This window comes from Channa argus, chromosome 16 (assembly GCF_033026475.1).
Source record: "Channa argus isolate prfri chromosome 16, Channa argus male v1.0, whole genome shotgun sequence".
NCBI lineage: Eukaryota > Metazoa > Chordata > Actinopteri > Anabantiformes > Channidae > Channa > Channa argus.
Genome location: NC_090212.1, coordinates 8,644,894 through 8,670,376, shown reverse-complemented (window position 1 = coordinate 8,670,376; position 25,483 = coordinate 8,644,894). Strand labels below are relative to the sequence as shown.

Below are 25,483 nucleotides of genomic sequence, written 5' to 3'. Positions count from 1 at the left end.
ATCTGCATTCTTCTTAAGTGGTCATCTGAAGACGCGCTGCACCACAGCTAACTGTTCAACCATATCGAGCCCTTCTCACTAGCTTCTGTTAAGGAGGGGTGAGGAAGCATGTGAGTGCTGCTTGGATTCATTTTTTTTGGGGATAGCTATTTTTTTAATAGTGTGATTCAAATATACAACAACTCAATATTTTGATATAAATTTAAGCAAAGCGACCTCTTTAAATGGTTCATTTGAAGTAAAATATTGCCTTTTTATCTGGATTTTAGAACTACAGGATAATACAATGGCTCAAGTCGATGTTGAGTTTGGTGTGAAGGGCAGCAGCATCATCAGAGAATGGACTGGACAGGTTCAGCCTGTTCTGGTTGCCACCTTTGTTTTCCTCTTCTGTCTGGAAGCCTGTCTTTGGGTCAGGAACTTAAGGTTCAAGAGAAGACTGCCGGGACCCTTCGCCTGGCCTGTGGTAGGCAATATCATGCAACTGGGCCAGATGCCTCACATCACCTTCACCAAGCTTGCCAAAAAGTATGGCAACGTGTACCAGATACGACTAGGCTGCAGCGATATTGTGGTTCTGAATGGAGAAAGGACGATACGTCAGGCTCTGATACAGCACAGTGTAGAGTTTGCAGGCAGACCAAAATTTGTCTCTTTTCAGGTTGTCTCAGGGGGGAAAAGTATGACTTTTACCAGTTACAGCAAACAGTGGAAGATGCACAGGAAAATTGCTCAGTCAACAATCAGAGCATTCTCATCTGCCAACAGCCAGACCAAGAGAAGCTTTGAGCAGCAAATTGTGGCTGAAGCCACAGAACTAGTTGGGATTTTCCTTGCACTCAGTTCTCAGGGCCAGTATTTCAACCCGTCTCACGGGCTGACAGTAGCTGCAGCTAATGTGATTTGTGCCTTGTGCTTTGGAAAACGTTATGGACACGATGATGTTGAGTTTAGAGCCTTGCTAAAGAAGACAGACCAATTTGGACAGACGGTAGGGGCTGGCAGCTTGGTGGACATGATGCCATGGCTACAGTCCTTCCCCAATCCAGTTTACAGTGTCTTTAAAAACTTTAAAATACTTAACAAAGAGTTCTTTGGATTTATCCAAAACAAAGTGGAGGAGCACAGAGAGACCTTTGATCCAGATGTAACAAGGGATATGAGTGATGCCTTTATTGGCGTCTTTGACAAGGTTGACAGTGACAATGGACTCACAAAAGACTACACAGAGGCCACAGTGTCAGACCTAATAGGAGCAGGCCTAGATACCATTGCTACAGGTCTTCATTGGATTGTCCTTTTACTGGCTAAACACAGTGAAATTCAAACCAAACTCCATGAAATCATAGACAAAGTTGTTGGCCCTGACAGACTGCCATCAATTCAGGACAGAAGCCGCCTGGCCTACCTGGATGCCTTTATTTATGAAACAATGCGCTTCACCAGCTTTGTCCCTGTCACTATCCCCCATTCCACCACCTCAGATGTCACAGTTGATGGTCTCCACATCCCCAAAGACACAGTGGTCTTTATTAATCAGTGGTCTGTCAATCATGATCCCCTCAAGTGGAAAGATCCACATATTTTTGACCCCTCGCGCTTCCTGGATGAGAACGGCTTACTAGACAAGGACCTCACAAACAACGTTATGATCTTCTCAGCCGGGAAACGAAGATGTATTGGGGAGCAAATCGCTAAAGTCGAGATGTTTTTGTTTTTTGCAATTCTACTCCACCAGTGTAGATTCGAGAAACACCCCAATGAGGACATGTCTTTAAACTGCTCCTATGGTTTAACACTGAAGCCTTTAGATTACAGGATCACGGCCAAACCCAGGGGGAAACTACTTAATGGTCAGTGGAAAGCAGTTTAACTGTGAGCTCCCCAGATGCAACAGGAGGTATGTGTTAATAATATAATATAAATGTATGTATGCATGACAGAGTTTATTTATATAATAAGCTTTGATTAACACAATATGCATATGATAAGCTTACATACTTTGTCCCTTTTTGTATTAAAAGTTTTGTAATAATTGTGATAATGTCATTAGGGAACATGTGAGTCATATCTACACTCAAGAGCAATTTTACTCTGAAAATTGTGAGGCTGAGAAAACCTAAATATATTTATACTGGCTCTGCTACATCATGTGAGAAGTAGAAACAAAAGGAATGAGAGTATTTAGTGGTATCTCCACTAAATTGCAATATAAACTAGTGGTGATGAATATCTGTGTCTATATATTTTTGTTTTTGTTTTGTTTTTTTGTTTTTAATTGGGAGTGATTACGTACCAGCTGAATGGTTTCAGTTGAACAAAAGTTCCCCCAAACACTTGTTTATATTAAATTGAACAAATATTGTATAACATTTGTGTACTCTTAAATAATGCATAATAGTGTAATATTCCTATAATAACTTACATGTAATCTGGTGTATGCCCAAAAGCCACTTGTTAAAATGTCTTATTTCTTTAGTACTCATCTAACATCACTGTACAACATGATATATTAGGCAGACCTCATTCAGCAACAGAGTAATAAGCTGAATAGAGCAGTTGAATAATGTTTTATTAGTGAATATTATCCTGTGTCATACAGTTTGTACTCCACAGTATGACTGAAGCCTTTAATGTACAATAAAGTTTTACAATAAATGTTTTATTGATTGTTTGGTTTAGTATTTAATCTGTGAGATGCATCAGTCAGAGAAGTAAAGCGATAAGAATAGACTCAGATGTCTGGCCTCTGTTCTGCCGTGAAAGATTGAAACGGGTTACAGGCCATAATGCTCTTGTTCTCCACACCTTATAAGCAGACCGTGACTTGGTACATCAGTACAGGAAAGAGGGAGCAGCCACAAGCTTCTCTCATCAATATTTAACGTGGATCGTTCTGTACTTTTGACTGCTGTAGCATTCTGAACAAATACATTTAGATTTAGCCAAGTGCGTGTCTACAGAGTCATCTATTAAACTGACATCATACTGAATCAAGTGTGAATATATTAAGAAGTGGACCGAACTTTGGAATAACACTTTCAGGGCAAATAAATCGCCTTAACAACACAGATTTAGTGCTACAGGAAAGGGGTTGGGGGGTGGTGGTGTCCACATAAGATTGCATGCCAATAAACAACATTTGTCAGCCCACTTTGTGTGTGTCACATCTCTTAAGCTGTTTCATTTTGTAACCGCTGTTATTCTTTTAGTGTAGTTTGGGTTTGGCATACGTTATGATTTAACATGCAAAGCAGAGCACTGGGGATTTGGCTTTGTTGGAGCTCTGTCTGCAGTAGTGGAAAGCAAATTAAACATTTATTGTAGTACTGTACTCATGTAAAAACTTTTAGTACTTTTACTTTTGATATTCTTGATACATTTCCCTGATCACGCAAAGATCCGGGTACATTATTGCGATGAATGCAGTTAACAGTGCCTCTAAACTTCTTCCTCCTCACTGACTTTTTTATTTTAGGAAAAACCAAAACCACCTATTGCTCAACATGTACAGAAATATTATTTTAAATGTGAGTTAGCAGCTTGTCATCTCCGATTCCTCATTCCAGGGGAGTGTTACCTCACTAAGTGGTCTACCTGGATATTTACAGAAGCAGGAGTGTGGCTGAACACTGAGAGAAGCCTGTTTTGACCAGGGTTAACATAGAGCAGCCAGAAGACATTCTTACTCCCTCTCCCCACAAGGACCCTAGAGGGAGGAATGGGCCTGATCTCCCCCCGTTTCCATCACAGCTTCCCAAACATCCATGAAATGTGTCCAGCTGAAAGACTCCCTTTCACCCTGAGTCACCCTCACTTCGCTCCCCACAGCCCTGCAGCTCTTGACCTGCAGAATTTCACTCCTTAAAGGAAAACAAAGTGCACAGACTGACAGTTTTTCAGCACAGACCCACAGAGTGACCTCCCACATGGTTCTCTGCATTACCAAAAGACACAGCACTCTATCTTAAACCCCCTGCTTCTGACACGCAAACTGCAGTCAAGGTTTGGTGGATGACACAGTGAGATAGAATTATTTGGAAGCAGACAAATGCAGTTCTCCAGAAAACCTCTTGTCCCCTGTCCACTACCATCATCTGCTGAAACACAGCGGAACATTGTGTCTGAGCATTGGCTGGGAACGGCCTCATGTACTTATCCAGCCAGTCTTTCCTATAACACCACCCTCAACACTAACACACTGACCACAGCTCCAAATCCAAAATCTTGCATACAAATAATATAACTGTAATCTTGCTTGCTCTTCAATTTGACTTAAATTGTCAGGCATAAAAGCCGACCCTTAATCATTTTCTTCCAAAAACACGGTAGTCCGTAACCCAGTTAACATTTTTCTATGAATGACAAGTACAAACAATCTGTGGGAAAAAGAAGGTTGTGTGATGTAAGTATGAATCAACCTTTTCCCTTTTCCAGTTCCAACAATTCAAACAGCACAAGGTCAACAAATGCTCAGTCTCGCCTCTGTCTATTTACATAGTTATACAACAAAAAATTGAATCTGAAAATTTGCTCCAGTTTATAGAAGAGCTCTGGCTTTAGTAGTTTTACTTTAAAAGGAAATTGACACTTTATTAATGTCCCTCTGAAGCGATGCTCAGTGCCATCAGAGACTCTGAGGTGTACAAAAAACTTAATTGTATACAAACAACAGCAAGAGCATGTTTTATTCTGATTCCTTTTAATTTATTCCAGAGTTTGTGTGATCATCTATTTGTTAGCTTGAAAATGTTCCCTCAACGGAATTATGTCATAGACTTAAACAATACATTGGGCCTATGTTAATTTTCCAGTTGACATTACACCACCTTGAAGTTTTTTGGGGTTTGTATCTTTACACATAACTCACACAGAGTCCAAAATTAGTGACCATTCACTTAACATTTTGGAACAAAGCCTCACAGAACCAAGACATTTGAACTGACCCTTTTCAATAAACAATTACCCAACTCATTATTATAGGGTGGGATGGCTAGCGCTTGTTGTTTTGTCCACGCTGAGATTGTGTTTTGGAGCGGTGGCAAGGAGATGACGGCTGATATAAAATTACACAATGTGCAGTTCCATTTGCCACATTTCTTTCCATATAACAAACAATTATTTGCAGGAAGAGAGGGAGGAAAAATTCTTGTTAGGTGGTATGAGAACATGACTAGCATGAGGCTTTTGTATACGAATGAGTGTTCAAATCACATCCTAATACAGACACATTTTTTTGATATGGAAACTAAGCAACTCTGTCTCTTTTGATTTAGCGAGGGTGTGTGGCTAAGAAAACTAACGAATCCCATTATCACTATTAATGTCTAAAACAACTCTAAGCCTTTAATTTCTAAGTACAAAACTACTTCTCTTTACTCTCCAGACCTAGAAAGAAAATGTGATTAGTATGTCTATAAATTATCAGGACTGTGACTCTGCTCCGTGTTGCCCTGGTGAGCCTCACTACCTCCTCTCCACCCTTTCTCTCTCTCTCTCTCTCCACCCTTTCTCTCTCTCTCTCTCTCTCCACCCTTTCTCTCGCTCTCTCTCCCCCGTGCTGCCTAATCAGCCTTTATTCTTTACACCTGTTACCTCCCCTTTTTTAAAGTCCTGGTTACCAGTCTCTCCCTCCCAGGTTGTCTTCCTGTTCTATGTGAAAGACATGTATTTATTTGTTACTCCTGATGCCAGATTTACCTGTTGCCTTAGCGTTTGTCCGGGCATTATTGCCTGGCTTCTGTGTCTCCCCGGAGGGTTTTTGTTCCGCCCTGCTTGGCCTGCCTGCAAAGCTTTTGAGAAAGTGACTGTTGTTGTTTATTGTTCCTGTGGACTGAATGAACTTGGAACTCCTTATTAGAAGAGGATCATTAGCAAGATTGAGGATTACTGCATTCTTCTGGTTTGCTTCCTCTGACACTTTTACTTGGTACTTTGTTTGGTTGCTACTTTGTATTTTAGTTGTACTTTCTGTTCTCTTTTCTCCTGACTACTTAAGCCGCCCTCAGTTCTCCTTTCTCTGCATCCCCTCACCTGTTCACCTGATTCTCCGCACCAGCTCCTGCCCCTCTGATCACCACAGTTGTGCAGCCCTGTCTGTCTACCTGTTCCACCACTATCTCACTCACAATAAACTGTTTGCCTTCCAACTCCTTTGTTTGTCCTGCGCATTGTGGGTCCAATGAATCAGTTACTTCCAAATGCTGATACAAATAGGGCATGATCTCCATCTCACGATAAATCAGTCCTACTGGACCTGCTGAGCGAATCTCTGGCACTTCCTTGTGGGTCCAGCACCTTCAGGAGGCCATAACTCTTGCTCAATGTTGAAGATAGCAGTGTCTCCTCAGACAATAATGAACCACTGCCACCACTTTTGTGTAACCCAGACTGGAAACTCTTAAATTGTGGCTCTGAAAGCAGACATGCGGCATCTGATTTTTAAAAAGGGAGTGTTTGAATGGGCAAGTATTGAAGGTAACTAGATGAATTGCAGAAATGTGCTACTTATAAGTGTATAACATGATGACTTGGGCGAATTTAAGTATTGAAGTAACAAAAGAGAAGTGGGAGACTAATGTTGTGAAAAAGGGATGGCGAGAACTGTCAAATAGATTAAAAAATTGACTGCAGTCACAGGCAGGGAAGATATAATTACCTAGATATGCACATATTTGACTTATTTTGGTCCTCTGTCTTGCCATGAGGATGTGGTCATATTTTGTCTGACCTTGGCAACACACATACTCTTTAGCACGCAATAGAGCTCATCATCAAATTAGACCTTGCCAACAAACTGGCATATTACCAGATGGGCAAAACATAACAAAGTAAACAATGAAGTTGCAGTTTGGGCATTTCTCTTAAACATTTCCATTCTTTTTGATATTGTTTTTTTTTTCTTTATCTTAAAAATTAATCTGCATTTTACATCCTCATATGATTGTTGCACTTCTCATTTCAATGCTACCAATGCCTCAACTATTTTGGGATGCCTTAGCACAAGATTTCAGAACCAATTTAGCCACAAGGCCATTAATGACGTCAGGCACTGATGTTGGGCAATAAAGCATTCCTCCCACTCACCATTTCATCCTAAAGATTTCTGGAGGGAGTTGAGCTCAGGGATTTGTGCAAGATAATAGCATATGTCAAGTTAACATAAACAAGTAAAGTTATACTAAAAAAGAACAAGAACATGGTGGCAGTTTTCATGCTTGGGTTTGACTTTAAAGCCACCACGAAGAGTAATGTCCTTCAACTCCTTGGAAAGCCCTTTTACGTACTTACATTTATTGATTTACTTTCTTAGTGTATGGGGGCACTATTCTGTCACATTGAAACAGGATGGGACTTCACCTTCACGTCCCTCCACTCATAGCACAAAGTTAAAAGTAGGCCCTTGTTAAAAATGTTACATGCTGTAGCATTAATATTCCCACTAACTGGGAATAAATATGGCCTGCACATTGGGGAAGTGTTTTCCTCCCATGATCCAAAAACATGCGGTAATATTACTGGTCTACAGGTGTGAATGGTTGTCTGTGTCTGTATGTGTGGCTCGGGGATGCTACCCCAATAGTTTTGACCATATAGTGTACCGTATAACAGAAAATGAGTGGTTAACCATACTGTGGCATGAACGTAAAATCCTAATTAAATCCCAGTCAAAGAATCTGTCCCTGGTTTGAAACAGTGGCCTTGGCACTGTACGGACTGGGTAACCATCTGAATCCACAATGAATATTTTATAAATATTGGTAGGAATGAAAGAGGAACATATTACTGCCATAGAAATAATAGACAGGTCCATTCTTTCAGACAAAAGAGGATCTGACCTTTCATCAGTCATGATGAGCAATGGCGACTTAAAAGAGTAATGACTCTGCATCTGTCATGACCAGCTCCAGTTTTCTACTGTCTGTAAGTGAAATTCTAGCTAATGTATTGGGGGTATAAAATATCTTGTTGGTCTAAAAAAAAAAACAGTTGCATGCTCCCATGTCAAACAAGCTACCCATAATTCAGCGCTCCAGTGCAGCAGAGCCAGTCTCCTTCCATACCTCACTTTCACGCCATCCCACTTCAAGCCTTCTTCTTGGCAGTGCTTTACGCCAGACCAAAACAATTTAGCAATAAGCTATTTGTGTTCGTAGGGATTCGTTTTCAGTTGTTTTTACATTCGCTTTTTGTAGTGGGCTCTGATTGCCTGTCAGATTTTCCCCATTTGCTGAGAGAAAATGGTTTTGCTGGAGCTGAACACTTTGCTGAAAATACATTGTTCTGTTAAGACTTGGATCGATCCATGATTGGAACGAGTAGGCTTGTTGACAGTGAGCGATGCTATATTTTTCACAGATTTTTTGTTGGGACTATAACAAGGGGGTTATAAATTAATAAAAAAGGTAAAGCTGAGTGTGGACAATGGATAGTATATCTTAAAGTAATATTTTGACATTTTTAGGATTGCTGCTTACATGTCTCAGGCTAATATTTGTGATTTAGGGCTCTAATACAAAGGTATGTTACAAATTTTAGTTAATAAATTTGTTTAAGAGGAAAGAGGAACACACATGTTCACAAAGACATACGTATGACAGCACACAAGATACAAGCAAAAAAAAAGCAATCCATGTGTACCAAAGCAAATCAAGGTCCCACTGACTTTTAGTCTTAACATGTTATTACCCCTGTCCTCTCTGAACCTTTTGATCATCTGAGTGTCGGTGTGCCAAATGTCTTTTATTCCTGCAACACACAACTGAAAGTGGAAATGAAGCATAACACTTTCATCAGGAGCAAACAGGATCCAATAATGTAATCGACCATCCAGAGCCTGTGACACAGGCGTCATTAATGTTCAGTTAGAAGCACATCCAGCAACTCCTACAAAGCAGATGTCTACAAGATGTCAAATGTGTGGGAGTTGGTCCTGATGGTGTGAGTTCTCATCACACTATCAGCTGGTTCGCAGGACAATACATACAATACGCCCTTGTTAGGGACTGACTCCACACTGTAAACAGGCATCTGGGCGGGTGCAGAGGGCTGCTTGGGAAAGAATGAGAGGCCCCGGAACACGGCTTAAGCTGGAGCGGAGGTGCAGATCATAAAGAATAACACAGTTGGGATAAAGGGTACTTAGGGTAATGCTGGGGCTAACACGAGGTTCTAGAGACACAGTTCAGTTCTCCTATGCTCGTCCTGCGAGAGGAGTCGAGCTTGATCTCACAGAGGACAGAGGAGCCAATACCATTCCAACCAGTAACGCAGTGTCATCGTATCCACTTAGTATTCCAGCGAGAAATTAATCAGAGTTGTCAAGCCTAGGGTTGGCAGTGATTTTTGTGCATACAGTTCCAACTCACACATAAATGGAGACTTGGAGAAAGCTGCTATGTTTTCTGGAGTGTAAATCCATGCAATGTGACTGATGACAGCTAATTCATGTAGCATTAAAATCTTTGGTGGGTGATCTCATAGCATTATGTAAGACAGCAGTGCCCATGCCAGACCCTGAGACAGTGCAAGGAAGACATTCAGGTGCATGCCACTGGGCATGCAGCTCTCTTCTTTTCCTGGAAATGGTTGGTTGAGCTTTGTCAACTTGATTACTCCCTAAGCCAAATCTTTAAAACAGGAACAGATGATTATATCTTTCATATTAATAATAAAACAAACAGTTTAAGTAACTTACCCGGCTCCTGCTGATTATACAGTATAATTCAAAGAAGGCAAAGAAGGAGTTAATACATCTGCATTGAGCTACCTCTGTCTGAACCACAGTGGCTGTGGGACCTCTCACATGAGTCTGCAGCTCAGCTTTCAAATACAATTATATGTTCGTGCAAAGTGTACCTGCTTGCCCAAAACTCATAGCCAATGAAATTACTTCAAAAATATCTGATCCTAAATGAAGATAAATGACTTGACAGAGAATTAATTGTGATTCTCTTCTCATTACTCTCATCACTGCAGAGTGTAAACAAGAAAACAGAAAAGGAATAATGTGTGAAAATAAAGTAAGGCATCCTGGGATGGTAAGAAACCTTCCAACCACGCACATCTTGACTACAGTCCAAAGCTGCTAAAAAGCAGGAAATTTCTGACCATGTCTGCTTCAACACGCCTTTGCTTCTTGTACAATGAACAGAGTGGCTCTGTATCCGTTCCCAGAAACAGCACATCCAAAGATGTGAAGATAGTGTTTTAGAAAATGGCACTTCACATCTGAAGTAACTGAGTGTCCCCCTATTCAGCTGCACTCAGGAGTTGTATGCTATGGTTCAACTCAGCGAAGAGCAATTTGATGATTCAGAGGAAGGGGGAGCTCTGGTATGAATGATAGACAGTGACTCAGATTACTGTTCACGCTCACAGGTGATTTGTTGTTTTTTTTCTTTTTTTGAACAGCTCCTTTTCCTGGAATGAGGAGTCATCAGAACTGTGATAAGCATCCACAAATTCATCTCAACTTGAAACCCCCGTTCACAAGCTGAACTCTATTGCAGTAGGCGAGTAGACCAGGGGAGACAGGAGTCGGGGTGTCTGCTCAAATTCTCCAAACTGGGATCACATAGCAGAGAAGAACCCATTAAGCCAGTCCTACACTTTGGCTGACTCCCCAACAGCATAGGCCCCTAACCCCCATCATCCCCCCCATCTTCCCCCCCACCCCCCCCCACACACACACACTACTTTTGTCTCCCTCTGCGCCCTTTTCTCTATTTTTTTTTTTACTCCTCCTACCTCCCACACACTTACTCCCACCCATTCTGCCTCAGCTGTCAGCAACTATGGAACCAGGAAGATGTATGCGTTTTCTTCAGAGAACTGCTTCCAAGGTAGCACTTCGCTCCTCTGCCAACAAAAGTAAGAAATTCTCATTCCTCCCACCTCCCCATCCCTTCTCAGTAACACAAGTGCCCATGCATCACAGTGGACAGAGAGCTGCCAGAAGTTGCAGCCAACATCTACACTCTGCCTTGTCACCTTTTTCCTTTCTGGTTCTGAGCAAAGTTTACTTTGCCCCAGAATATATGTTGATAACTGCCATTTTGTGAGGTAATATGCGTACTCAGATAGGTTACTGCATACACACTGGAGCACAACACTTGTTGGTTCCCTACATTTAAAAACAGAAAACGTTCAAGTTTGCATGTTAAAAAAATCCACCCAATTTCTTTAGCACAGTTCATAGATACTTGTACAAACAAATACAAATATCATCATTTGTCGACAGACTTCCACACACACTCTAGATATAAACAAAGGTTCATATTGTAACCCATTACCTTAATCGTTACCATGACAATAAAATGTTCTTCAGTAATCCTTTTCCTAACTTCAGCTGGATTCCAACTTCTTTCCAAACCCTAATCTCTAAGCAACCAACAAAATACCAACTTTCTACTTTTAGAGACTATTAGTTATATTCTTTTTGGGAAATATGATCATCACACTGTTGGAAAAAGAAAAAAACAACACATATATGTCATTACATGTGTTGTAAGGAGAAATCCAGATGTCTTGCAATCCCAATCGCTATTGCTTTAAAATGATTGTAACCAGCTCAAACCTATAATTAGTTCAGTATCAAGGTTTTTAATGTCTGCAGATTTAACAGACCTTTACAAACAGTGAGAAAGTTTCTAATAAAAGATCTAAAAACCCTAGCAAATCTCACTGTTTATATGCAGCTACCGCAACCTAAAATTGTTTCAAAATAAAAATTGGTTCAAGCTAAGAGAGATGTATGAGGATATGACATCTGTCTTTGTACTTCTGGTAGGTTACCAATACTGGGACAGACCAAACTGAATGTACTGAATGTTCAATGATGTAATGGATACATCTGTATTTCAGGTCCAGCACAAACATGTGGACGTTGAAGTGCAAAGGGATGGATGCCTGCATCCTCCTGAGTGGACCAGCTGAGAAAACACTCCCCGCTGCATGATACGAAAAGTCTGAACTAAAAAAAACTTGAATTCCATCACTTACATCCCATAGCATCCATTTTGTTTGGCCAAGAGCTGAGATCACACCTACTTCTCATTTCACAACTTAAGGTAGTGCAAGAGAAGAGTTTACCAAGCAGTACATCACTGTCTGATTAATGAGGAGTGATAAAAGGTAGTGCTGATCCCAACGTAGCATGTGACCTTTTGCAGAAAAGAAAGTGATATTTGCGGAACAAACTATACGCTGTGGTCATATTAAATTCTCCTATGTCGACATGGGAAAATGAACTATATAGTGTAGATTACAATCAGAGTTGGTTTTTGAAACCTAAACACATGATAGAAGAAACATAGGTATTTATTAATGACCAATTATCCTTTGCCAGTAAGGGATGGTGTAACCAAACATAAAAATGGTTATTTTTTAACCCTTAGAAGTCAATGATCGCCCCGCCGTGATTGACTCACATGATTAGTTGAATGGGGCTTTCATCAGGGTGGTATAACAAGGTTGTTTACAGCTTCCTTATATGTGATCCACCTGCCACCACAGGGATGAAAAAAAGCTATACATGGCAACTATAAAATACACAGGATCTATAGGATGATAATCTGGAAAAAATAAGAATCCTCCTTTTATTTAGAACAATATACTGCTAAAGACAAATTAACCATATAATAATCCCACGAGCATATATGAGGTGAAGAAATACCAAATATGACATGACAGTTGACATTATTTCTCAATAAATATGTTCTTCTCATCTCATCTCCACAGTGGGAACAAAAAGAAGTACTTTTTAAAATTTCACAATCCAAATAACGTATTATCATTATATCTATATCTATATATTGATATAGATATTAAAATTGTTAAAATTTTAAATTGTTCCCTGAGAACATTAAATAGCAGCCTGATGAAAATCAAATACTTTCTATGGAAATCCATCAAATAATTCTTGATAAATTTCAGTTTCAGTTTTAGTAATCACCCGACAGCTAAGAGCAAAGAAAAAACAATTATTGTTGGTATCATGTCCAATTTCTGCAACTCTGCAACTGAATGAATATATATCAAAAACAAATCAGTTTTAACATATGTCTCCAAGGTTTAAAACCATAATGCATCTGTTTTCCTGGCTGTGGTGATCATGTCCCGACTTATAAAGTGTGTGTGGTCACACAGTGGTTTTAATAGCATGACAATGATGTTAAACATTATCCAGAAACCTTATTAAAAAAGAAGACATTATTTGATGAAATTAGATATTATGAAACACTCTATCATGTTCTCTAACACACACACACACACATCAAGTTCAAGAAAAGGGTAATTGATGACTTGTCCTATATCCTATACAGTATCCAAGTACTATGGTACCATTGAATTGGCTTTAAACAAACCAGCCTCCTTGCTTCGGAATTCTTGGGAATATATCATAGTTCGTTTTCGTTTTTATAGATTGTCGGGGGGGTGCTGAAAAGAATAAGACGACAAACATATAAAAAAAATTCAGAAAAGAGTGTAAGTGTAAAGAGAGCCAGCATCATCCTGAGCACAGCACATTTCTGGGAATCGTAATCATGCTGTGATCGGAAGTAAGGAGGACGTTTGTTTAGCACAAAGAGTGTTAATTTGTCAGCGTACAATTTAGATGTAAGCAAAGCTTGTTGCTCAGCACGCCAACTACAACACACATAAGAAACGGTTCATTCACAATGAGGAAATGACTAAGCTGGATTGATGGAATTCCATAAAAGCCAGGGACATTTATCACTGGATGAAGAGCTTAACACAACAGCAGCTGGATGCCAGCACAAAAATCTATGCAGTCAAAATTGCTGACAGAGTAGGACCTTGAAGAACAGGACAAGCAAGTGCCTCACTTGACAGGCTAAAGAAATAAAAATAATCTTTGCCATATTCCACTCTGGTAGGTCATCACCATGGTAATATAAGAACAGGGAACCAGTAGAAAAAAATCTCTTTGGATTTCAAGAATCGGACAACTAGGCCAACAAGGCTTTTTGGATACCACTATTTACATGCAGCTACATGCACTATGATGTGGTGAAATGGCTTGCAGGAAACTATTGTTTGCAATTATCTGGCATTAGCTTGTGTTTTATATAGTATATCATACTGAAACACAAAAAAACTGAACTATGTCTTTAGAAACTGCCTTTATAACTTTCCTTGATGTGGGGAGGGAACCAGTAACTCTTTCTCAACTTTTTGGATGAGCTTGTGACATCTCTTTTAGATAAGTGTTGGGAGGAAAGAGATAAAGCTTTACACGTAGCATGTTCTTCTTTCTGGCCCAATTCTTTGCCCTGCTGCCATAGACCTCTGTTTAATGGACTGGTACATGGAAGAGAAGGGGGACTATGGAGGAACTTCAGGGTGAACCCTTAACAGGCATGAAGGAAAAATAGCCCCACAGAATGACCGCGATCAGTGGATGAGACAGCGTGCACAAATCTGGTGGCCAAGCCAAACAGCAGAAGGGAAGCTATAGCCCGGAAATGGGGACTTCAAACAATGTATATGTAAAATGGATATGACAAAAACAGACAAACGCCATTACGGTGCAGAAATGAGAATCTGAAGAGCCAGGGGGAACCTGGGAGCCGTTTCTTCTGAGAAGATGATGAGGGTCTGGTTTTGCAGTGATACAGAACCACCTGTTCAATGGGGCCTAACATGCACAAACATGCTGCACACCCTCCTGTGCAAACATACAGTACGCTCTGAGATGACCCTTTACCATTGCCTTTTCCCCCTTTTCTCACATATACACACACACTCCATGACCTTCTGGGTGCTGTGTTTTCTGTGCTGCAGTGTGCTCTGCCAAGTCACAAAGCTTGAGGAGCAGGGAGGTCCAGAAGCCCAAAGGGAGATGGTACGTGACGGAGAGCAGGCTGTGTACAGTATCAAAGTGTGTGTCAGGTTGGAGGAGCTAAAGTGAAAAACTCTTGAAAAAGTCTGCAAGATTGCATGAAGGTATACACAGAGTATATAATATGTGACAGTGTTATGACAATTACATATGTGCCCAAGTTTGTTTTCATGTAAAGGAAAGAACAGAGCAGACAGCAGAATGACACAGAGAGCACAACATCTGATATCTATAGTGTAATGTAGATAAAACCATTTTAATCAAGTTTGTGGCTTTGTGCAGTAAAAGGACTGTAGCTGTCTACAGAGTCAAGAATACAACAAGAAGCACACAACATAAGCTCCGCTCTGTGTTGGTTTGATTGTGTGTGTGACTCGTACTCACACACATGTATGCAAACTGTGCCTGGCTCCAGCACAGAGAGAAATTGGCATATGAGCTTCATGCTGCATCAATTGCTCACTGCGAACTCTGAAAATGATTTTCTTACCCATTGGAGGAAATGATTCATTAGGCTTTGTGGCTCTGTGGGGATGGAATAAGAAGCAGCCACTCACCCCAGGCTGGTGCATTTGGAGTCTGCACCCAGACAAAGAGGAAGATGGGAAGGGGCCTGCGAAGGTCATGATGGGAGAAGGAAAATTTTTAAAGGGCAGAGATAGATACAAGGAATCGAAGGTTGAGCAGGAGGCGAGGAAGGCTGGAATGAAGGAGGCGGAGGGAGGACATGGAGAGGTGGAGGGGGGGAAGGGGAGGCTCTGTGGCACTGAGTCAACAGCACAACTGCTCCCAGACAAGCTCATCTTTCCTGGAACACCACAGGACCACTCAGCACAAAAAAGAATAATGCAATGTACTATTCTTACTGAGGTCATCTTGAACAAATTTTTGTCAGTTGTTATAGTATCCTGTCTCCGCATTACCATCGCAGTACAGTTCCAATGAGAGTACTTGTACGGCTTGATTTAGAATGAAATCAGGAAATACTGAAGAGAAATGCAACCTTGCACTGTTAAAATAATAACTTTCAGTTTTCTTTTTTGTTTGATTGCTTTGCTACTCATTAATCAGATATCAACTAGTTTTACTTTGCAGTGTATAGTTTCATTCCCTTTTTCTTATTAGGGAAATATCTGTCCAAGTTGTTTAAAACACAGTCTGGTCTTAATATTTTTCTGTTCTGATTTTTCAAAGGCTCTGTGTAAGCTATTCCAAACCCAATCCATGACTGCAGTCCCATCTCCGAACAAAGTGACCCACCAATGCGAGTGCTGATAGGAGACAAGGAAGCATCTGACTTTCTGTATGTGGAATGCAATTTGGTCTAAACACTAGCATACAGATATAAACCTGCATTTTTCCTAGAAGTATTTAGATGGAGGAAGGAGTACAAGTGAAAATGAACAGAAAAAAAAAAGAAGAAGCAGAGATAAGAAAGGGAGTTCTGGATTACAAGTTAATCTTGATTACGCAACCTCCTACTCTGATTGATAAAGTTACAAAGGAAGAGAAATAGATTGAAAATGGAAATATAAATAACACAGACCATATAGCTTTCTCTGTGTTACCTCATGTTCCAATTGAAGTTTGTAATAAAGCAGCAAATTATAAATGTGTCAGTGAGCTATTGGTCTAGGAACACAGAAACCATCCTGACCACACTACATTTAAGAATGTGACTTTCTGCCCTTAGCTTCATCTATCATCTTGTAAAGTCATAACAGCCCCTGTGCGCGCGTGTGTGTGTGTGTGTGTGTGTGTGTGTGAGAATATATGTGTCCTTCCAAGATTTCCACTGAGTTACTCGCGATAATCAAACCAATCTTAAAGTAATTCAAAACACCCCAAAACAAGTTGAAGGGTCCCATTCTGAATACACTCCCTTCCTCGATTCAAACCCAAGATGATAATTAAATTGTCAAAACAAAACAATAAAATCCCACTGCCAGATAGTAATTTACTGTCTTTCTACATAACGTGGTGTTTTGCATTGATTCTGGTTATAGCTTGTTTTTAATACAATTTGTCTTCACTAAAGTATTTTGTACACCTGTATTTCCAATCACAGCCTTACGTTTCTGATCTGAAGGATCCAGGGGATGTAGCATACACAAGGGATCCCCATATGGTATCAATCAGCACCAGCAGTTCCATGACTTCATTGTCACATCATTGGCACTTGTCTGCCGTTCTTTTTCTTCGTTTGTTGTCAGGCAAGTCTTCCTTTTTCACATATACAGAAATTGACATTTCTTTCCTAAGTGAAAATGTAGCATGTGTAGCAGACATTTTTATAACTGGAAAATTATTTGGGGCTTCCAGTGGAGCAGTGTAATGTCTGCTACAGTAGCTGGTCCACACTTGGTAACAGTTCTAATAAATCACAAACATCAACCCTTGTATTGAGTTAAACCTCAGCATTAGATAGAAAAGTATCCATGGTAGCAAGTGATGAGTAGAAGGCATCATGTCTAAGGAGGTGAAGGAAAAGGCCTGCTGATGATATCAAGTGCTACTTTGCTGTTGAATAAAGTCACACTGTCCCTTTGCTTCTGGCAAGCCATTGTCATAGTTGCTTTAGAAGGAGCGGCCATTCATCAAGTGAAGCTGCAGTGATACACTGAGCAGATTACTTCTGCCAAACTTGTTCATAAACAACAGGCACAAGCTGCAACATATAATAGAAAACATGATAATAACCACAGGCCTGATGGGAATCATAATGTGACTCAGTCCCTGCGGTATGCAGTCGTGTTGTCATTCCGCTCTCTCTGTCCAGTCATCCCTCACTTTTAAACTTTGTGTCCACCTCTATGTGTTTTAATGATAATTTTGGTGTGATTTGGCACTAGCTAACTAGCATTGAACTATTTTGCTGTAGTAAATGACCCGACAACCTCATTATGTTCACGACAAAATTACAGACTTAGGCAAGTGATCAAGAAATCAAATTGCTATTTTGAGGCAGAATGTTAAGCTACTATCTACTGTCTAACAATGCAAACATTACCAATTAGAATGCAAGTTAATAAAAATAGTTTAATTAACAATTTGGCACAACAGTGCTTTTAGTTAAATTATAACATAAGCATGCTCACAAGCTAATTACAATGCCATAATTTTAAATTTAACACTAAATATATAAGTACAGCTGGAACAGGTAATTGATAATAAACTAGAGGGCTCAGTAGTTACAGTTAAAAGTTACCCAGTACAAACATTACACCTTGGACCAAAGTACTGGAGTGATCAATTGACATCATCAAGAGCCACAAAGCCACAATGACTAAATCTAGAAATTTATTTTTTAGATTGGAGCATTTTAAGTTAATGTAAAGACTCCCGGACCAAGTTAATTTTAAATAAAAAATAAGTGTTTTGTCAACTTTGTGACAATTACTCCCACTAAATTCAAACTACAAACTACCATACAAGAATGAGGAACGTGGAACAACAAATGTAGCTGATACGTTCAGGCCCTCTTAAATCTTCTTTTTGTTCCTCTGTGTTTATTATGCATCCTGTTATTTCCTGTTACTAATAGCCCAATCAATCCCATTTGTGGTAGCCCATAGGGAAATGCTCCATGTACAAAATCAAGCTCTGAATAGAGGTGATGAGAGAAAAGACACAGTGTGTGAGAATGTGTTGTTCAAAATTTTTGATGACATTATTCTTTATCACTGAAAGAAAGTATCCCTAAACAAACCCTCAAAGTATGCACAACCACTAAAACCGCACCCTGATGTTTTTCAATAAAATGTTCAGCTGGTGACAGCCTTGAAACATTTCACGGCGATATACATACAGCTATGATGAGTTGTGTAATGTCTAAAGCCAGCTGTATCATCCAACAGTGAACACAGCTTGAAAAAGTGGGTGGCAAGGTGAGGTAAGGTGAACAGAGCAGGAAAAGAAATAAGAATTCAGCCTCGCTAAGGCAGCTGCAACTTGCAGCTTAGAGACACTTCATGCAAGCTGCTGGTTGTAATCTAAAAAACAGCAAACAAAAAGAGGTCAGTGCTGCATTGCTATGCAGAGGAGGGACTGTGAAGCTCCTCAGAGAGGAACCAGACTGCACAGGCAGATGCAGACACACAAGCAAAGCATAGCTCAATAAGGCAGACATCTGTCCCAATTAAGTAGATGTGAACCTATATGGAGGGTAACCCTAACACCCAATCTGTCAGAGAGCTGCCTCTTGCCTCTGCACTCTCACAGTTTAAATCTCTCTGCTGACTATTGGAATATCACGCCAACATACACTTACATAAACCATACGAGCACAATGCCTGCTGTATAATTCATTCCAATCCATTCACAACACATTGATTTAATGTTATTGCTTTAGCAGTGCAGTTATCCAGGACAGGTCTTCACCTACAGCAGGTAAATCTGTAAGTCTAGTATATTTACTGTATTACTTAAGCATGGAATGGAAGCAATGAAATCATACTAAATATAATTTGGTTAAGTATGAGTCAGCAGTCATGCAGCCAGGACATCACACTTTAGCTGAGATGGTAAAGGCAAAGGCTTTATCAAAAGATCAAACTGCTTCCTTTGGACCCACCAGGGACACAGAAACTGTGACCTGTGGACTCCAATAATCAGCAGCAGATGAGCCGCTGCAGGAAGACGCTGCAGGAACACAGGAAGCTGCTTGGGTAGGAACATGTTTGAAGAGAGTGTTCTTTTTGGCAAGAGGTAATGTTTTTGCCTTGTATTTATTTATTTTATTTTTTATTTTTTGGGGGGTAACCCTGCTGCTTTCCTGTTTTCTTTCCTGAAGCTGGTCTCAGGTTAAAAATGACAGATGAAACATGAGAAAATAGACAGTCCTCAGCTCGTTCATTTCAAAGCCTATTAAATACCAAAACCATGTCTGTCAATCAAAAAGTGGCCATTTTGGGGGAAACCAGTACATTTAATGGGATCATTTTTACTAATGTATGTAAAAATTTATGAGCAGTGTGAAAGATGTGGTGGACACAACCAAGCCACATCCACTGTCGACAATGATTTTAGAAGCCAGTAGGTGGCAATCTTCTCAGCAATCCAAACTAAGTACCTGTTTCCCCCAGAATGAAGAGGTTGCAAATCAAGGGCTCTTGATCATTTCAGGAGGTGGTAATTACACTATAATGCCAAGACACTGAATCCCCAACAGCCCATCCCCAGCCGTGTAGTGCCGGTCCCAAGGCCGGTAGAAATAGGGGAGGGTTGTGTCAGGAAGGGCATCCAGCATAAAAGCCCACTCTTATAAGTGACGTACAAGGCAAGCGAATATCTAAGTCAAGGAGACAACATCAAAGCAAAGTCCTATCAGAAAAGTGTTTACAATTCACGAGATGCAAGAGTGAGAAAGAGCAGAAAAGACGTTTTGTTTTTTTTCAGTATCTCTGTGTGTGTGTGTATACTTGTATATATTGTATCTATTCATGTCTATTTAAAATCACAATATAAAGCTGTGATCAGAATTTAGAATCAGATTTTTCATTGAGCATGACAAAGTCAAACTCGTTGGCCATTGGACCTCTATGGCATCAGTGCGACGCTACATTCATATTGTTGATTTTATCAGTCTTCAACCATTGTTGTTTCCCTTTGGTCTCTGTCTTTCATTTCCCTCTCAGTCACAAAGCAGACCTAAAGGTATTATTACTACACTGAGGAGGAAATTAATAAGTCTCTGAGTAGGAAATTAAAGATATAAACAAACAGCAAACAGTAAAAAGTTAAGTTGTATTACTGTTAAATCTATGAAGGGATCTTTGTGAAACTGCACAAAATGAAACATTTATTTTACGTTCAAAATATATTATTAGGTATTATTAATACACTGAGGAGGAAATTAATAAGTCTCTGAGTAGGAAATTAAAGATATAAACAAACAGCAAACAGTAAAAAGTTAAGTTGTATTACTGAAGTGTTAAACCTATGAAGGGATCTTTGTGAAACTGCACAAAATGAAACATTTATTTTACGTTCAAAATGTGTATTTCTATGGACAAAGCAAGATAATACAGTGTAAATAAAAGGAAATGTTTTAGTTCATGAACAAACAAATTGAAATCAGTGCAACTATACACCTTAGTCTAAATGTTACTTCCCAGGCACAAAATATTGAGAATTTAAAGCGAAATTTTCCAGTGAGGAGGTATTAATTGGAACAGTATGATAATCTGTGTCCGTGAACAAAACCACTTAAATTTAACAAACTGCTGTTCATAGTGGAGCAAGACTGCCTGTGTAGAGCAGGCAGCACCTTTGACAGATGCCGAAAGGAGAGCTGTGATTGGTTCGTCTCGGTGGGTGTTTCCGCATTCCGGAAAGAGCTGTCAGCGAGGGGCAAGTTGGAGAGACGGTCGCGTCCGTAAAGAAACCTCCTCAGTCATTCCCAGGGGGAATAACGGTCCAACGCCAGGAAGGAGGGATGCCTTACGTGCTCATCAGTACGCAGATCCGACTGGTGTGTATTCTTCATTTGCACATTACTCGCGTCATGGTTTGAGCTCCGTCTGAGAGATTATGAGATTTCTTCATTTGGCTTCGCAATTGCTTGCAATTGCATTAATCTATTATGCGAGTTGTTTGAAGATTAGCGTTATGTAATTAGATTACGGTCTATAATGAGGCCACTACTATATGTATCGTACTGAAAACAGTCAAGCCGTGCATATTGTTTTTTGCTTTGTTTTCTTTTTTGTTTGTTTGTTTTGCATTGGTGCCCTAAATTAAAAACACGTTGCACTCTTGGTGGGAATTTTCAGATTGTTGTCCGCACAACTCGAACAACCTATTTCTGTATAGCTTCAGAATATTGGATCATCTATTTTTAGAATGTCCAGATACTAGATTTAATAATCTGCACCTGCCAGAGGGCTGCAGGTGTAGCCAGTGAGGACATGCAGATACTGTTTTGGCAAATAAATCATGTCCTAATAACTATCTAAAAAACATTTTTAATTGTACTATCAATGTACTTATTGGCTTTCTTTCAGGAGAGTGGCCCAACAAATGTAGGAGATGAATACTCTGATCCTGCTATAATGAATTACCTGGGAGCAAGGAAAACAACAATGCTTGGCAACAATTTGTGAGTATAGAAAGTGTTAACGGTGCAGGCGACTGTTTAATAAATGTGGAATGTAGCTGTTCACTTAAGGTCAGTTCCTTATAATAGAACATAAACTCGAAAGATGCATTTAGATGCATTTGACCCACGACTTCATCCACAAAAGCACCACAATGTGAATGTCTCTCAAGGTGATGAAAAGCGTGACTTCACCATTTTAGGGAAATCACCACCCAACAAACGTAACTATTAAAAAGTAATGGCAAGTTTTCAACATTGGGTTCATCATGCATTAAGATGTGACTCTCAACGTACTGTAAATGTGATTACACCATGTCATATTTCCATATTTAGATATACAGCACAAGTGTCAGATCACAAATGAAGACTTACTCACATGGAAAGGAGAGGAAGGCTGCTGCTTTGCAGATTTAGAATAAACCATTCAAGCTGATGGAAAACAGATCAGGGAAGGGTTGTTATTGGCTATCTGAATCACATGCTGCTGGGAAATCAACCAAGGTGTGGAAGGAAGTGAAAAAGCAACAGAACAATTAACAGGCTTCTACTTTACATGTTTACTAAACGAATTCCCACTTCTGTGGAAATTAGAATCTCATTGTGTTTATGCTCATTTAGTTCCGAGTACCATGTGGATGACCCACCTCGCCTGGTGTTGGACAAGCTGGAGAAGCTTGGCTTCCGTGTTCTGACGATGACAGGGGTGGGACAGACGTTGGTGTGGTGCCTCCACAAGGAGACAGAGTGATGGGTCATGGAGCAATGGTTGCATCTCTCGATAGAATGAATGACTTGTACGGAAAATCTCGGTTAGCTTTTCTTCACTGTGGTTCTCACCTATGTCCAAATCACTGACAAACTTTTGTCAAGTGAAAATAAAGTTCTAATGTTGAGATGTTTCCACACGTAAGATTTCAGATGATTGTGAATAGATGATACGTCACCATTTTCAGGAGAATACTACATTCCAAAGATTTTATAGGATTGTCTTTGCCCATTTTTTTAGCCAAATCAAAGTAGTGACAGAGTATAAAATTGAGAGATAACAATTTTACCGTTCATATGTCATGTAGCAGTAGAAATTAGCCTGTCCTGTGTAAAGGTGTCACCCTGTTCTCTTTCCCCCACGCAAATTCACCAAGATGTGTTTGTGTCTGACAAAACTGTGCAAAAATGTTTTTGTAAATGATATGCATATGATTAAATTATGTAATTACATTGCCTGCCTGTGTACCAGTGTGTGAAATGATTTGCAATCCTTGTAAATTACCCAGTGAACACTTGCATATAGACAATAATCTATTAAAGAGACATCAAATATATAAAATATTTGAAATATTAAAAAAGTTAAATATCTATAGTGTGAGCCCTCACAGTGTTCGCACCTTAAGGGGATGTTGCATGCAGGAGTCTGCCTGTGAGACCCAAAACTCTCTGGGTGGTTTTGCTTTAACCCCAGGTCTGTCAGCGCATGTCTTGGACCAGATCAACCTAACCTAAAAACCAGAAACTTTGCCAGCAAACTCACAGCCAAATTCTTACCAGACCTGCTGCCTCAAATATGACTTAGCTTCTACATGTGTACTAAAGATCAAAAAGTGCTGGTGCATCCCAGTCCTTTGACCACAGAGATTTCAGACACTGTTGCACATATTAAGAAAATGAGTAAGAAGAGGTGATTCCGAGGCTCAGCCATAATTGTTGATAGATCACAGCAAACAACAGGCTCATCCTCCCTTCCTGGTTCGCATGCAGCGCAAGCCACGGTGGGCTCGGGTCAGAGTTGGTGGTGAATGTGTTTCGTGTAATTGTATTTCCTCTGTTGTCATTTGGACAGAGTTTGTATGTTTCTGTGCTTTTTTGTTCACATTGCCAGGATATGAAAAAGGCTATGCATAAACAAAACCATGTGATGAGGGGATTTTGCAGGAGGAGAGGAGCAGATGTCTCACACCACACCACTGTGCTCCACAGCTGGAGATTGTGTAACAGAGCTATGGCGAGGCAGAGCAGAAGTGGCAGGGAGATGGATGATTGGGTTGGATGTTGCAAAGCTGCCATGTGGCTCTTAAACAACACAATGACAAGAGAAATCACTGCCACACAGGCCCACAAATACAGACACGCTATTACGCCATAGTCGCCCAAGGGGCAGAAAGTAAGACTATTTGGATGGATAGATATTCTACAAGCACAGAGCCTTGTTACAAAACTGTGGGAGACCACAACAGTCTGGCACTGTAAAGTCTTGACTCTGTGGGTCACAGAGAGGTAACATGTCTCTCTCAGAAAACATATACAAGGAGTACAGAATATCTTCTAGGTATCGGTTACATAAACCTATTGTGAAACAGCTCCAAACAGTCAGAGCTGAACACAGAAAGAAATTGTTGAGGTCAGTATCATAGGATAAAACAATGCTTATAAAAGCAATTGGCATGACCTTCAGTTCATGCTTAGATGATCAATGGCCTTTGACAAGACCCACTAGGACCAAGGGTGGAGGAAATGGGAACACTGTGGTAGCTAGGTTGCCTGAAAATAAGCACAACCTGCACTGCTCTTCTACACTGGTTTGTGTACAGTAGCAGTTATCAGTTAATAGGTAGACGTTGAACAAAACTCCTTAAATGAAAATTTTTTCAGTTAGATAAAGGAGAAAACTGATGCTACTCTGTTGGTTCAAGTTTAAGCTGGAGCCAGAAAGGGTTGTATGTGAAAAACTCAAGCCAAATCAACACGCAGAACACATTCTGCTGTGGCGACCCCTGAAGTGACAAGCTGAAAGCCATTGATATTTGTTTAGAACTGCAATATTTTACAGATTTAATTATCTTTTGAGCTCTCAGATTTCTTATAAAATTGGTAACCCCCGATGTCCATTATTCTGTGCATAGTTTGTAAACAGAAGTTTAAAGATTACATACAAATATTAAGTCACACGTGTTAAAACAAATTCCTACAGCTAAATGATAGCATCGCCCAGCCCCGGAAACTGCGTCGTCCATAAGACCTACACAGTTGGTTTAGAGTAGGGCTTGAGAGATATTGTATACAAAGCCAAGGAAGCAATCAGCTAAGCCACCAGCTCTATAATGGAGAACTTCAAGGGGTTTGTTCATTTTTCATCACTCGTGGCCACAAGAAATGATTTCCACAGCCACATCGTGGGGTCCGCGGTTTAGATTGCTGCAACACTTAACTAATTTCAGTTTCTGACTGAGTATGAATACAACTGCGATGACTGATTTGTAGATTATGCTTAGTTGACTACAATAATGATGCAAATTGCTGTCCCGCTAACATGACAACATAGGCAAATTATATTATTTTAACAATCTGACAGCTGATCACTGGCTTTTTCACAACACAATTAAATAAGACTAAATACTCAATGAATGTCTTTGATGTTTAAAGGTCTCACAATAACTTTCCAACAAATGTATTTATTACTGCTCAGTGAAAATGTATAGTCTGTTTTTTGTATTTGGTGTCCATGCATTGGTGCAATATTTTGT

At 40.0% G+C, this 25,483-nt stretch overlaps 1 protein-coding gene and 1 pseudogene across 1 annotated transcript; both read left to right on the top strand.

The window, feature by feature from the left end:
* Positions 1–20,993, top strand: LOC137101607 (cytochrome P450 1B1 pseudogene; annotated as a pseudogene).
* A 179-nt stretch (positions 20,994–21,172) lies between these two features.
* gchfr (GTP cyclohydrolase I feedback regulator) lies at positions 21,173–23,188 on the top strand. The gene is made up of 3 exons (XM_067480253.1): positions 21,173–21,338; positions 21,871–21,965; positions 22,584–23,188. Exons 1-3 carry the CDS (start codon positions 21,303–21,305, stop codon positions 22,711–22,713), a joined length of 261 nt encoding a protein of 86 aa, XP_067336354.1. The 5' UTR covers positions 21,173–21,302; the 3' UTR covers positions 22,714–23,188.
* The last annotated feature ends 2,295 nt before the right edge of the window (positions 23,189–25,483 follow it).

Bases quoted from the DNA above. Each gene is read 5' to 3' on its own strand.
- gchfr (XM_067480253.1), top strand. From the start codon at position 21,303: ATGCCTTACGTGCTCATCAGTACGCAGATCCGACTG. The intron at 21,339-21,870 runs GTGTGTATTCTT...GCTTTCTTTCAG, and splicing joins TCAGTACGCAGATCCGACTG to GAGAGTGGCCCAACAAATGT. The intron at 21,966-22,583 runs GTGAGTATAGAA...ATGCTCATTTAG, and splicing joins ACAATGCTTGGCAACAATTT to TTCCGAGTACCATGTGGATG.